We start from the raw sequence: 14,231 nt of genomic DNA on the forward strand, positions 1-14,231 counted from the left end.
ACTCAACCTGTGGAAATAAAGAAGGAGAAACTTCTTTACACATCTATCCCTATCCACAGAGTAGGTTTTTTTCCTTTTCAGATCTTTCTTCCTATAGCACCTAATGATTTTTTTCACTTCTGAGCCCCACTGCTGCCACTCATAAACCTACCCCCTATAGAATGCCTCCACTGCTTTGTGTACCTGCCCCTGGTCTGCAGGAAACAGGCTACTAATAACACCTCTTCAGCATACAGTCCTTTCCAATATCATCTGGGGCACAAGGAATCTGGTATTTTTGTGACTCTAATGTGCAGTAACAGCTGCAACTTCCCATAGCATGCTGCAGCAAGACCATGAAAATATTCACCTAGGACTTACTATTTGGCCAGGCTTTTTTACTGGAAGCCTAAATGGCAGCGGGAAAAGCTCAGAAGTTTTCTGTACATGTGTGTGTGTCTGTGTGTGTCTGTGTGTGTCTGTGTGTGTGAGTGTCTCTGGGCTACTCTGTTAACCTGTTAGAAGAGCTATAAATATCTGCTAGAGGAAAAGCTTTGGACAGATGGGCAGGAAATGTAAAATTCATGTCTTCTCTGAAATGTTACATTTGTACAAACTCTCTGTTTATAGCAAGCAGAGGCCTTGCTCTTGGCATATTCCATATTCATCTGTAGTCCCATCAGCTCCCCTTAATTTCCTGGACTTTTACTGGAAGATACAATAACAAAGAGCCATGGCTGGGGGACAATCAATGCAAGGCATGTGCCAAAGTTCAAGGAACACAGTGTGTGACTGTATCAGCCAACTTAAATCAGGTGACATCCACAGTCACCGCAGCAACACCTTTAGCCCAGGCTAGCGAACCAATCATACACCCCTGCACCTCAACAGGCTCATACAGACCACGTTGAAATATGTGCTGCCACACTTCTACTGCTAAGAACAAGATCAAAAGCACATATACCTTCCAATGCTTCAATCTGAGCTCAGATTATATTGTAGACACAGCTAGTTAACTGCATGTAGCAACAAATTTACCCTAACCCTTCAAAGTACCACCTGTCTGGTGACTCTTTGTGACATATGTCAGGGTGGCAGTAGTTTAAGAACATTACCTGCACATCACAGTTCTGAAATCACTAGAGTACTTAAAGATCAACTAAAAGTCAACTACAAGGTGCTATGTCTTGAATCTTGCTGGCAGCCAGTTCCACAGGCAGCTACCCCTGGACTTTTGTGCCCAACAGTGCTCTCTTTTAGGCTGAAATACTTGTTTTACTTGTTTTTATGCACTTCTTATCACTTGCTGTCCTGTGATTTTCTGTTTGGAATACAAACAGTGTTGCATGCTGGTACATACACAGGATACCAGTTCTTCTTCAAAAAGAAGCCAATTATAATAATGAAAACTAAGGAGAAATAATTGTTTACAGCAAACTTTTGCTTGCATGTTTAGTATCTGCTGAGGACGAAGAATTCCTGCAGTTGCTTTGCCTTTGTGCATACTTCAAAATTAGCTTTAAATACAACTTAATCAATCACATGTACACTTTTCCTCATATGTGACTTTTCCTGCTGTGCCCAAGTTCTGTGCAATTCAAAGCCCAGTCATAGGAAAGGAAAAGCACTCTTACCTGCCACACTGGCTCTGTGTGCTTTCCTGACTTGGCACTACTCTTGTAGCTGGGCTGGGAGCTTGCTTTCTTCAGGTTGTAGATGGCCACGTTGCCATCATAGAAGCCTGCTGCCAGGAGGTAGGGGTGGTCACTGTGGAAATCCAGGCACATGACACCACTCTCACTGCTGTAGGAGTACTCTGGGAAGGAGGGGTTCTTCAGTGTGTAGAGCAGGAGCATGCCGTGGCCCTGCTTCATGAAGTCATCTAAACAAGGAGATGTAAGATCAGTTTCCAGGATCCTCAGCTACCGAAACATAGAAACAGACATCGCCCACCTATGCCTGAAACCTACCTGAATGCAAAGTTACCAGTCACAGGACCAAATGGTCATATTGGTGTGCCTACGTCCTTTCCACCATTGATATACTACCCCCAGAACATAGGCACAACGTCCTTATGCAGAAAAACTGCTGGTTTCTTATGCTTTTTTCCAAGGAGAAAGAGCTGGGAAGACTTGGAGGAGAAGTGTGGAGGAAAGAAAGAATTTTGTGGACACTTCTTTCCTTGGGCTAGGATTACATTTTTTTCCGTGGGTTAGGACTTCACTGTATTGCAGACATACAGGCTGAAACAAGCATAGCACCATTTCTATTTCAGTACTGGCAATATTTGTTATTTCAGTCTCCACTACTTTTTCAAAGAAAAATATTTCACTACCATATCTGTAAGGCATTATATCAATTGCCATTACTCATAACTGGACAATGTAAAAATCACTATAGCTATATTTTCTATTTATGTCCACAGAAGCTTGGCACAGAAGCTCTTTCTTTTGCCAAGAATTTCCAATCTTTTTTCTATTTACATTCACCTTTTATTTGTGCTGCCTGAAATTAGCTCTCCCTTTTCTCAGTAGGACCATCTTTCTTTTGTGTTTTTTCTTATCATGCCCTGACTGTCTCTGCAATTCTTAGGGTATTTCTATCATGTAAAAAAACAATTTCGAAATTCTATGAAAGGGAAAGAAAAGCTGTTGATGTAGATAAGCTCTCCAGAAACAATGAAGGAACTTTGCTAATCTATGAAAACAATGCTGCCTCTGAGAGCTTCCTAGCCATCCAGTGCTTTTTATTACTGCCAATGCCCTCAGGCACACAGTATATGCGAAATAAATTTACTGCTTTCTGTGCTTCAAGTACTCCCTACATATTCTGTTTCCAGAACAGTTCTCTCCTTTTAAAAGTGTTTCCTACCTTTCTTCACATTTTGTCCAACCTGCAGGATCAGGTCTTAGTAAATGTGTACTCCAGTGATAACACTAACTTTAGAGAACTCTCCTTAGCAGTAAACTGATTCCAAGTCAGCATGCAGGTACAGACATTGTGTACTCCATGTTTAACAGGGCCACATAAAAGCATTCAAAAAACCAGTAAAGAAACACACATTAACAAAACTATTATTACTGCTTTGTGCTAGATTATCAAAATAGTATATTTTCACAGGTCTCTCTGTACTGGGGACACATGAGGAAAATAGCTTATTTATTTTGCAGAAAGGTGATTCCAAAACTGGCATTACTTTAAACATATCTGACCCCAAATAATAATTCTAACTTTTTTTTTTTTTTTTTTTTTTTTTTTTTTCCTTAAAGAAGGGGAATGTTATTCCTACAATTTTTGCTGAAAAGAAAGTGAACTTATTTTCTCCATCAGAGATTTCCCAGTTTTTTTAATTCATAGAATTGTCTTTATTCTTAGCCAAGTAATGTCATTAAACTGATATTTAGTTGAGGCCCATGCATGATAAGGATGAATCTGTGCTCTTCTCAGAAGCAAAAACACTAGGGAAGGCTGTGGAAGTGACCACCAGCAGTGACACAGAACAGAATTAAGTCAAATTGGTTGGATAGCTTTTGAATTCAACCTACTTCATATTCTTTTTTCTCTGGGAGTGGGCTGACCAACCAGGCATATTCCCAAAAGGTCTGTAGCGTACATTAATTTTCTGTCTGTTAGCACTGTGCTGAGGATCCTCAGAGAGCTGCCCCCATGTTCTGCACAGACAGCAGAGGAGACACCTCTACAGGGGTTCAACCACAGATCTAAGTGGGGTTTTGGAGGTGGTTCTCTTCCCAGTGATCTGATCTCTGTTAGAGTTGATAGAGAGGCCCTTCATCAGGTGAAATCACTCAGCAGCTTCAGCAAGTCGATCTTGGTGTTAGTCCGGCAGAAGAAAAGCAAAGCCTTGGGAAGAAGCTCTAGCAGAGTGAACTGTAGGGTCTGGTTTGCATATTATGACACCCAAATGCAGGTCTATGTATGGCTGGCTGTGCACTCAGAGTCAAGCTCCTGCTACCCTTAGTACCAGCAACACCTTAAAGGGGAGTTTACTGTGAGTGCTGATTTAATCTCTAGGCTCCACTGGCAGTGGCCACTATGGAATGCAAAACCCACCTTAATTCAAGAGCTGAATCCTACTCATATTGTCTCCTTAATGTTATCAAATGTCAGGAATGTGGGTTAAGTCACAGATGTGTGAATACCACACATAAGGCTGAATAATATGATTGATAAAGTACAGCCTATTCTTGATGAAAGGTAATGTGATGAGAATAACCCACAATTAACACTGAAGCATGACACATAAACCCCAGTAAAACACTAACCTGCTGAGCATAGGCATATAAATCCATTTTAATGTAGGTTGAATTCTCATCTCCAGAGTACTAATCTGTGACATACCAACATATTCTTTAATGAATAATTTTTTGAAAGGGCTTATTTCATTAGTGAGATTCAATGTTCCAGAATGGCAAGCACAGCACACATCTGTGCCATATTTTTGAAGAGCAGCATTTTCAAGAAAAAGGCTTTTGGTTTTCAGTAAAAACAAGCAGAGTACTGCACTTTGCCCCAAAACACTGGGCAGACAAATTCTCAGGGTGCAGGATGAATCAGTGCTAGAAGAACACAGTGCATAGCCAAGCAAAAGGTGCTGAGCCAAGATCTGACAATGGTGAACAGCTGTTAGAAGTGAAAACAGAGGCTTCAGACTGAGAGAGCTGCTCTGCACCTCATGGATATAACTGTATGGACTGGAAGAATAGATAATATCTTCCCCGTGTCGACCCATGAAGTGCAAACTGGTGGTTTGGGGTTTTTTCCTGAGATACAAGGGCTGGAAATATTAGAGATATCAGGCAGTTTTTCTGATAATTAATGCCAGCAGGATTTGTTCTTTACATGAAGACATAAAGCAACACATCAAGAAGAAGAGAGTGAACAGACTTTTGCTGCCATGAGGATGCCTCAGTGTTCACCTGAGCAGAAGCTAAATTTTAGACCCTGACATGTAACAAGTGTATGTAGGAAGACAAATTTTGCTAAGGAAAGATGCACATAGCATGAGTATTGGTCTCGACATGGAGAACTGGGCCTGTGAGCATCACATGCAAACAGAAATAGGTTTCAAACCAACTATGACCAGTGTCTAAAATAATCCTCTGCATAAGCCTTTAAAGGTGGACAGATTCACCCCAAACCCTTTCCAGAAAAACACTGTAGTAGTAGAAAAGAACCCCAGAACATCATTTTCATATTGTCAAATAGTTTATGCAAAGTAATAACCTGAAAAGCATCTGAATCTTTTGTTCTGATGCTTACTAAGTGCTTGTTTTAACAGACTTTTAATTTATATTACTCCCTTGCTGAATTTAAAAGAATTAGATCAAAGTATTTTGTTTGCTAGACAGATTTTTTTAAAAAGTAATTTTTTATATCTTTACCTCTTTATTCATGGACGTAACCATGACACATACATGGTTTTCTTCCATTTCCTCCAAAATGCTTAGTGGCTGAACCATTATGCTCAAAGCAACAGCATCTTCAGGGTAGAAAGCACAATGCTTAGGGTAAATCCTGCAGCCACACAATAAATCCCAGTGTGGGCACCCTCCACGGACATGAGATAAAGCTGGTATTTTACTACCCAAGGAGCCAGTGCTACAGTTTCTTGTGTGATAAACTGGCAAATTACTTTCTCTTTGGGGGATTTAAAACCTTAAACACTGGGCAGACTTGTATCTTAGATCCTGTGATCCTGTGATTACTTTCTAAAAATCAAGTCCACATGCAGTCTCACTGATATGACTTGGATCAAGATATCATTATGCTAAAAAGAACTACTGGTGATTAAAATCTGTCCTGTGTTGTCTAAGAGCCCTCCTGGAAAAAAAAAAAAAAATAATGAAGGACATTTGTGAACAGCTGATTTTTTCTGAGCATCACAGCTACACAAGCACTTCAACTCTCCCAGATACACTCATGCTTCGATGAGCTGGCTGGCTGGGGCTCTATCCTTTAGGACTGGTTTTCTAAGAAGCCAAGAGAAGGGGCGGGGTGTGCTCTACACTTTGGTGAGGCAATCTCCTCTGAGGAGGAGACATCGGTTTCACAGACAAAATTGTAAGTAGCCAAAGATATATCTCAACTATTTATTCATCTTTCCAATATTTAAAATGTAGAATAAAAAAAAAAAAAAAAAAAGCAAAACAAAAACCACAAAAAACCCACAAAAAACCCACAAAAAACAAAAACCAGCAAATCTTCCCTAGCAAATTGGAACTCTTCAAAGCCCTGAGCATAATCTAGGAATATTAGTGTGCTTCCATCTGCATGTCATAGACATAATGACTGATTAAGCCACAAATTAGTGAATTTTCAATACAATTTGTTTTTATCAGTGAGCAAACCCTGTGCAGCAGGACACTGAGCACAGGCTAATCTAACCCACTGTGAAACAAGTTGGATGACCTTGCAATGTTTTAGCAAGACTCTGTCCTGGCTTATTTTAAAAAGCTGTGTCAATTCCACACTTTGCTGCAGTTGCAGAATTGGTGTATTGTAAGAAAGGAAACAGCTGGCACTTTGAGCTTAACTGTATGCCAGTAGTTCCAAAAAATCAGGAAAAGACAAACCTTTCCAAGAGTTCAGAGAGTTTGGGCATGTGCTGAATGTGTTTTCAAAGCTCTTCAGGAATAACAACAATATCTCAAGGTTTTTTAGCTCTTGAGAGTGCTTTAAGCTTGTATATGCAGCATTCCTTTTTATAGAATGAGAAAGGGCAGCAGAGGGGACTGCCAAAGACAGTACAGCAAGCTAGAACAGGAAACAGAGCTTGGACTTCAGAGGGCTCTGCTCAAACAGCCTGCATTCCAGGATCCATGAGAAATTTAAAGTAGGATCATTGGTGCTCATTCTGTTTCAATTCCCTTAAATGCTCAGAGTACTCAGGTACACGATTCTTGGGTACAACAAAATGTTGTGTTGATAGATCCCACATCACCATGGATCAGGCTGTGAACCATATTGTGGGCAATGAAAATATGAATATTGGACTTTCAAAAGAGTCCTTTCCCAGAAATGTTTTGAGAACTCATTACTTCAAGGCCAGAAAGCCTGGCCTCCTCTTTTTCACAGATCCAAAAATGTTACTGGCATATCCTGTTTTAAGCCTGATAACTTGGTTTTGGCAAGTATATGCGTACTTCATATGAGGATCTCAAAAAACAGAGAAGCCACTGTTTCATTTTGCAGTGTGTTTCAACACTTAATCACTTTAAGAGATTAAAAAGCTGCACCTAATTCCTTACTTGACTTACCTGGCTTGCCACTGCTAATTCTTATTATGCCTACATTGACTGGATAAAGGACTTCTTTCATATATGGTGTTTCTCTTCATTAAGATACTCTAAAAACTGAACACTAGTCATATTTCAGCATACTTTTGAAAACTATCACAGCCTGAACTCAAAAATTACCATTTATTTTCACCAGTACTGCACAGAGAGGGCTGCTTAGCAAAAAGCCAGGAACCAACATTAATTTGCCATACCCAGTGAAAGGCACTGCCACCACAGCTGCAAAGAGAAAGCCACTTCTCAGCAAACATGAAGAATAGTAGAATATTAAGAAACTTTCCAGAGACCAATGGAGGATATCACATTGCTAAGATTTGTGCAAGGGAAAAGACATAATTAATTTTGAGTCCAAATTTCAACTAGGTGTTGCTCTCTCTGCAAATTTGGGGCATGCTCTCCAATTCTTGAATCAACTTGGAGCTCTTTCTGAACTACCTACAGTTTTTCTGCATGCTTTGAAAAATGTTGGCTCTGGAATCAAACATAATCCAGTATTAGTCTCACTAATGTTTAAATAATATCTCTACTGCTATTCAGGATACCCTGTTTGCACACCAGAATCATGTTCATCCTTCTTGCCAAGACACCACACTGGGGACTCAAATTTCTTACTTGTACACAAAATTGGGTGTGGTGGTTTTTTTTTTGGTTTTTTTTTTTTTTTTTTTTTTTTGTTTTTTTTTTTTTTTTTTTTTTTTTTTTTTTTTTTTTGTCTAGAGAAGTACAATACTCTATCCCTCTATCCTCACTAAAGTGCATTTGCTTTGAATAATTCTGGTTTACCACAACATTAATCACTCTGTACGACAGCTCTGTTCTCAGCATGATTTACAACTTTACCTGCCTTTTCATCAGTCACACATTTCATCTGCTGTGAGTTTATATTTCCATCCACAGGACCAATGAAAACAATCCCTAGATCCAGGGCTACTACAGCATCCCCTCTGAGACACTGCCTCAGATGATAATTCCACCGGCATTTATTTTCTGACATTTGTCACTAGAAGCTGAATGTCTCTGTTGAGACCACTTGCATGGGCCTGAACTATGAGTACAGGCATTTCCTATCAAAGGAAATATATACCCTACAATTAGCAGTATTGGTACTGCAAGATCTGCAAATGCTGAGCAAGTCCACCAGTGCAGAGGAGGCTAATGATAGATCATTTTGGCTTATGCTGATTTAGATGCTTGAATGTCAAATTTAACATTCTGCTTGACACTTTTCACCAGCTGCTTGACTAATCCCTGTTACTCCTGATCCAGTTAACATTTTTAGTTGGGGCTCTTAGGAACTTGCAGTTTGGATAAGAGAGGTACAAAACCAGAATTTCAAAGTCTTCTGGATATTTTAGAGAAGACAAAATTGACAGATGATGAAATAAGTTGTAATTTATACATGTCCTGAAGCCTTGTCAGAGTACTAACACGTGCTGTGGGCCCCGCACATGTCAGAGGCAAGATACACCTCAGAAGTAGAGATGGATAGATAGAGATAGTCTTCCTTACTCTAAAATACAGTCTGGCAGAGTAATACAAGAGAAACCACAGTCAACCTGGCCAACAAAAAAGAGTATTTAGGAACCACTGGAACCATGCACTGTTTGTCAGGGCCTGTGAGAGCAGAGGCTCAAAAGCAAACAACAACAGGGGAGAAGGGGATGAAAGGATGTAGCACTTTACTGAAAAGAGCAGGAAGATCTGGCTTTCATGTCAGCTCTTCCCTGAGAGTGAGGTGAGCAGGTGAGCAGTGCAAAAAGAGAAAGAATATGCGATTTGGCTGAGTTTGCAATGCTCTGTATAAAACCGGAGTTTTCTCATTCTGATCAGATAAGCTTTTTCATCATGGGTCTAGCACACACTATAATTCTTCCTTAAATTTTCTTCTTCAAATAAGATGCTCATAAGGGCATGATTTTACAATGTAAATGATAATGGTGCAGCTGCCTTTATGTTATGAAAGCCAACATCAGGTTGAGGGAGGGGATTCTGCCCCTCTGCTCTGCTGTCATGAGACCTCACCTGGAGTGCTGCATCTAGCTCTGGTGTGTTCAGCACATCAGACCTCAGCCTGTTGGAGTGAGTCCAGAGGAGGCCACCAAGATGATTAAAAGGATGGAGCACCTCTCCTGTGAGGAAAGGATGAGGCAGCTCTTGTATCTGCAGACCACTCTGGAGCTGGGAAGCTGGACAGATGTAAATCCTCTTGTTATACACAGGGCAGTTTTTGGCACAATCACCTGAACTTTTGCTCCTGCCTTTCTTGCTTTTGTTGTTATAAGCTCCAATTTTGATAGTATCTCACTGTTTAATACCTGCGGCTGTTTCTTCTCTCCCTGTTCTACGAAATTAGCGTATGTGAGAACACTTGCAACCAACTAAATATTTAAGAGTGCCATCAAGTGGCCAAGCGAGAGGCTTCCAGGCGGCACACAACGATTAGAAATCCCCAGGATCATGCCACAAACGGACATCAACAAATGTGTTGCCGCTGGATAATCACACCAGCCTGCAAACAAGCCAGGCTGCTAGCATTTCAGTAACCCTGACCAGAACAGCACTGAGGGAGATGCACACACTGCAGGAGACGCTTATGTATTCCATAACTAAGAGACAGGAAAGTTAGCGCTTTATGGCAGTGCTGTGGTCTCTTGGAAGCAGATAGATGATGCCTGATGAGATAGACATGTGCAGCTCAGGTCACTGAGGAGACAATGAGAAATGATACAACCGCTCTGAGAACATTTTTGAGAATATTTGGCAGAAGACTCAGATTTGATAGAGGAGCAAGAAAGAAGCAGAGTCATACATATGGGCATGCAATTTTGCACTAGCATGCATCATGAAAATTAAGAGTCACCATTACTGATCCAACACCTGCCCCTGACCAGTTTGCAGCATCAGTTAACACCAAAGGTTTATAAAAACAGGGTATAAAAACAGTGATATTTCTTCTAGAGGACTGCCTAGGCGCCTACTAATTTGTAATTAAGCGTCTCCCAGGTCCCTAATGGACCTCTTCCCATTTTTCTGTGCAGCCAGCTACTGAACATTAAAGTTGGACAATATTTTTCAACATTCCTTTTTGTATAAGGCTGGGATATAAACCAGATATTCACTTCTTTGACAGAAATTGTGGGGGGGTTTTCTTGCTTTTATTTATAGTACGTGAAATATTATGTATCTTAAGTAGGTATGTTAAGTGTATAATCTGGGGTTAGCATAAATGGATTTTAAGAGCTGCTAAATGTAGATTTCAGAGGAAAAAAAAAAAAGTTAAAAAAAGAAAAAAGAAAGAAACAGAAATACCTAAATACTTGTTAATCTCAAACAGATTCACAGAATCATAGAATGGCCTGAGTTGGAAGGTACCTTAAAGATCATATTGTTCTAACTTTCCTGACACAGGCAGGGACGCCTTCCACTGGATCAGGTTGCTCCAAGCCCCATCCAGCCTGGCCTACAACACTTTCAAGGACAGGGCATCCACAGCTTCTCTCAGTAGCCTGTGCCAGTGCCTCACAGTAAAGAATTTCTTCCCAATATTTAATCGACACCTAGTCTTTTTCAGTTTAAAGCTATCCATCTACCCTTGACCTGTCATTACATGTTCTTGTAAATAGCCCTTGTAGGCTCCCTTCAGATACTGGAATAACACAAAAAACTCTGAAGCCCTCCTTTCCAGCTGAACAACCCCAATTACTTTTGCCTTTTCTCATATGAGAGATCCTCCATCCCTCTGATCATATTGGTGGCCTCTTGTCTGGGCTCACTCCAGCAGGTCCCTGTCCTTCCTGTGCTGGGACCCCAGAGCTGGCTGCAGAGCTCCAGGTGGGTCTCACCAGAGCAGAGCAGAGGGGCAGAACCCCCTCCCTCCCCTGGTGCCCACGGGGCTCTGGGTGCAGCCCAGGACACGTTTGGCTCTCTGGGCTGTGAGTGCCATGGCCGGGGCATGTCCAGCCTCTCATCCAGCAGCACCCCCAAGTCCTTCTGGGCAGGGCTGCTCCGGGTCTGTTCATGCCCAGCCTGTGCTGGTACTGGAGGTTGCTCTGACCCAGGTGCAGCACCTTGCACATGGCCTTGAACCTCATGATGTTCCCATGGACCCACTCCTCAAGCTTGTCCAGGTCCCTCTGGATGGCATCCCATTGTTCAGGTGTGCCAAAGCATCACTCAGCATGGTGTTGTCATCAAACTTGTTGACAGTGCACTTGATCCCTCTATCTGTGCCATTAATGAAGATACCAAAGAACACAGGTCCCGGTATGGATCCGTGAAGGACACCACTTGTCACTGATGTCCACTGGGACTCTGAGACATCGACCAGTACACTCTGGATGTCATTATCCAGCCAATGCCTCACCACCCAACAGCCCATCCATCAAATCCATCTCCCTCCAGTTTAGACAGAAGGATGTCGTGGGGGCTTTACAAAACTCCAGATAAATTACATCTGTAACCCTTTCCTTGTCCACTCCTGCAATCACAGCATCACAAAAAGCCTCTGCTTTCTCAGGTAGGACTTGGTGAAGCCATGCTGGTTGCCTCAATTCACCTCCCTGTTCTCCATGTGCCTTAGCAGAGTTTTAGCAGCAAAACTAAATCCCATGATCTTCCCAGGCACAGAGGGGAGGCTGACAGGAGGCTCCTGGAGTCCTTCCTTCTACCATTTCTCAAGATAAGCACAATGGCTTCCCTTTTCCAGTCACCTGGGCCTTTATCTGACTGCCATGACTTTACAAATATCATGGAGCCTGGCTTGGCAACCACATCATTTCATTGGGTCCCAAAGAATTATGTACATTCAGGTTCCTCAGGTGGTCAGGAGCTTGACCTTCTCTTACAGTGGGAGGGACTTTGCTCCCCCTGTCCTGATTCTGTTGTTTATCCACTTGAGAGGTGTAAGAAGAGAGATTACTGTTGAAGACTGAGGCAAAAAAAGCTGCTGAGTACCTCAGCCTTTTCCTTAGTTGGTGTTACAAGTTTTCCATTTTTAAATTTATTTATTTTTTTTAATTGGGGGATTGCACCTCATTTGACCTTCCTTTTCTGGTTAATTTATCTATAGAAGCTCATCTGTGTCCCTAGCTTCACCTTGGCCTTCCTCACCTCCAAATTGCCTAAATAACCTCAGTTTGCACTGTATACTGCCACAAAGCAATAGCTTTCAATCTTTTGACGAAGTAACAAGGTCAGAGGGGAAAAGATAGTTATGGCAAAAGGACAGAGGGTCCTTCAGAGTGACAATTCCAAAGAACAACAAGCTGCAACTTGGGAATGGAACTGCTCCAAAAGTGCCACATAAAGTATCAAATATATATGCAAAACATGAAGCACATTTTGGCTTACAGTTAGATATGATGGATAAAGGAAGAAAAAGAAAGGAAAAAAACACCAAATCCCAGCATAGCTAAGGTGTGAGGGTACCTCTGGAGAACACCTAGTCCAATTTTGCCTTCTTAAAGTGGTGTCAGTCAGACCACAGTGTCCAGGACTATGTTGTCAGATTTTTAAAATCAGCCTCTCCAGAGTGTGAAAATACTGCTCTTCTGCTCAACCACCCCCACAGCAAAGAGGTCCTATCTTACATTGTAAGGGACTTTTATCTATATAATTTCATATCAACTGATTTTTGCCTTTCATCTGATACCCCTGAGAAGAGTCCGTCTTGGTTTTTGTCATTCCCCTCCACCAGGTATTTATTCATATAAGAAACTTCCACCTTTCTCTGGTGACAGCCAAATTTGTAGACCTGCAGCTCTGAGAAGCCAGCCTCTGCCTAAAGCAGATCTGGCTCTGGCCAACACACAGATCTGCTGTGGGAGTTAAAGGGGAATTTATGTCCCCACTATTTCCCATGTCCACCAGCCAGGCTGCTGTTGGACAGTCAGTCTTCCCTCCAGCATCTCTGCAGCAGACGAAGAAGACTGGGACTGCATAGCATCTAGAAAGCATGTTCTGCTCCATAAAATTCCTCTCCTGTTCAGTGGGAGCCAGGGTAGGGATAAGTATCAGCATCTTGAGAATGTACTTTGCTGGTCTCTTTTTTGAGGACCCACCAAACAATACAAGAGCTGATACAGCTGTCCCTCTAGGAAGATTTCTTATACAACAGTGGAAACCATCACACACCATTTGATGGGAGAAACTGGAGAATGCCAGCAAATCCCAGGCAGCTCTCTCATACCTGGAGGAATCTGATAAGAATAACTCAGGACTGAAAGACTTTGCAATAGCTCATGGTGCAATATCTGTTGCCTTTCTTTCATTGCAGGTGAGCTTTTTCCCAAGAGCAGCCACTTACTAAATTACATCAATGATATAAATCCATCATGATAATGTTGAAAAATTAAGGATGCATAGATTGTACAGTCATACAAACACAGTGAGCCTGAAGTTTTTCACACAGCAAAGTTGTATTCTGCTTGTCTCACACCCAGAAAAACAAAACTGTAAGGATCAAACAACTCAGATCTACTTATATGATTCACCACTTTGATCTCTCACTGATACAGTTAAGCATTACTGAATACTTTTTCTTCCTACCTTCTCTAATTGACTTAATTCTACCATACCCTAAAAAATATTCAATTTTATCATCTCTCACATATGCCAGAGCAAAGTGATACTGTCACCGAGACACACAAAGAAATCACACGCAGACAAGAGATTTTCGCAGAGGTTCCTCTGATCCAGCTCCCAGCTGAAAGAGCGGAGAGAAAGAGATCCCTTTGTTTATTCTTTTACTTTTTATACATTTGTGGGTCTAGCAGAAGATTGGCTTTTTGGGGTTTCCACCCCTCAGCCTCAGTGGCCAGACGAATTGTCAGTTACAATTGTTTTCAGGTTAGAAATATGCAAACAAAAGACAGAGAATGAAAAACAAAGGATTTGTTTATATTACTTCTGTGGGAAAGGTAGAAAAACTGCTCTAAT

The 14,231-nt window shown here is 41.5% G+C and overlaps 1 protein-coding gene across 1 annotated transcript in view; it reads right to left on the minus strand.

The window, feature by feature from the left end:
- DNAI1 (dynein axonemal intermediate chain 1) overlaps positions 1-14,231 on the minus strand; it is a 139,090-nt gene that overhangs the window by 67,011 nt on the left and 57,848 nt on the right. The window contains exon 13 of the mRNA XM_040089974.2: positions 1,614-1,861. Within this exon, the coding sequence (XP_039945908.1) occupies positions 1,614-1,861 (248 nt within the window). The remainder of the gene's footprint in view (positions 1-1,613; positions 1,862-14,231) is intronic.

The sequence above is a fragment of the Hirundo rustica genome, chromosome Z (assembly GCF_015227805.2).
Source record: "Hirundo rustica isolate bHirRus1 chromosome Z, bHirRus1.pri.v3, whole genome shotgun sequence".
Taxonomy (NCBI): Eukaryota; Metazoa; Chordata; class Aves; order Passeriformes; family Hirundinidae; genus Hirundo; species Hirundo rustica.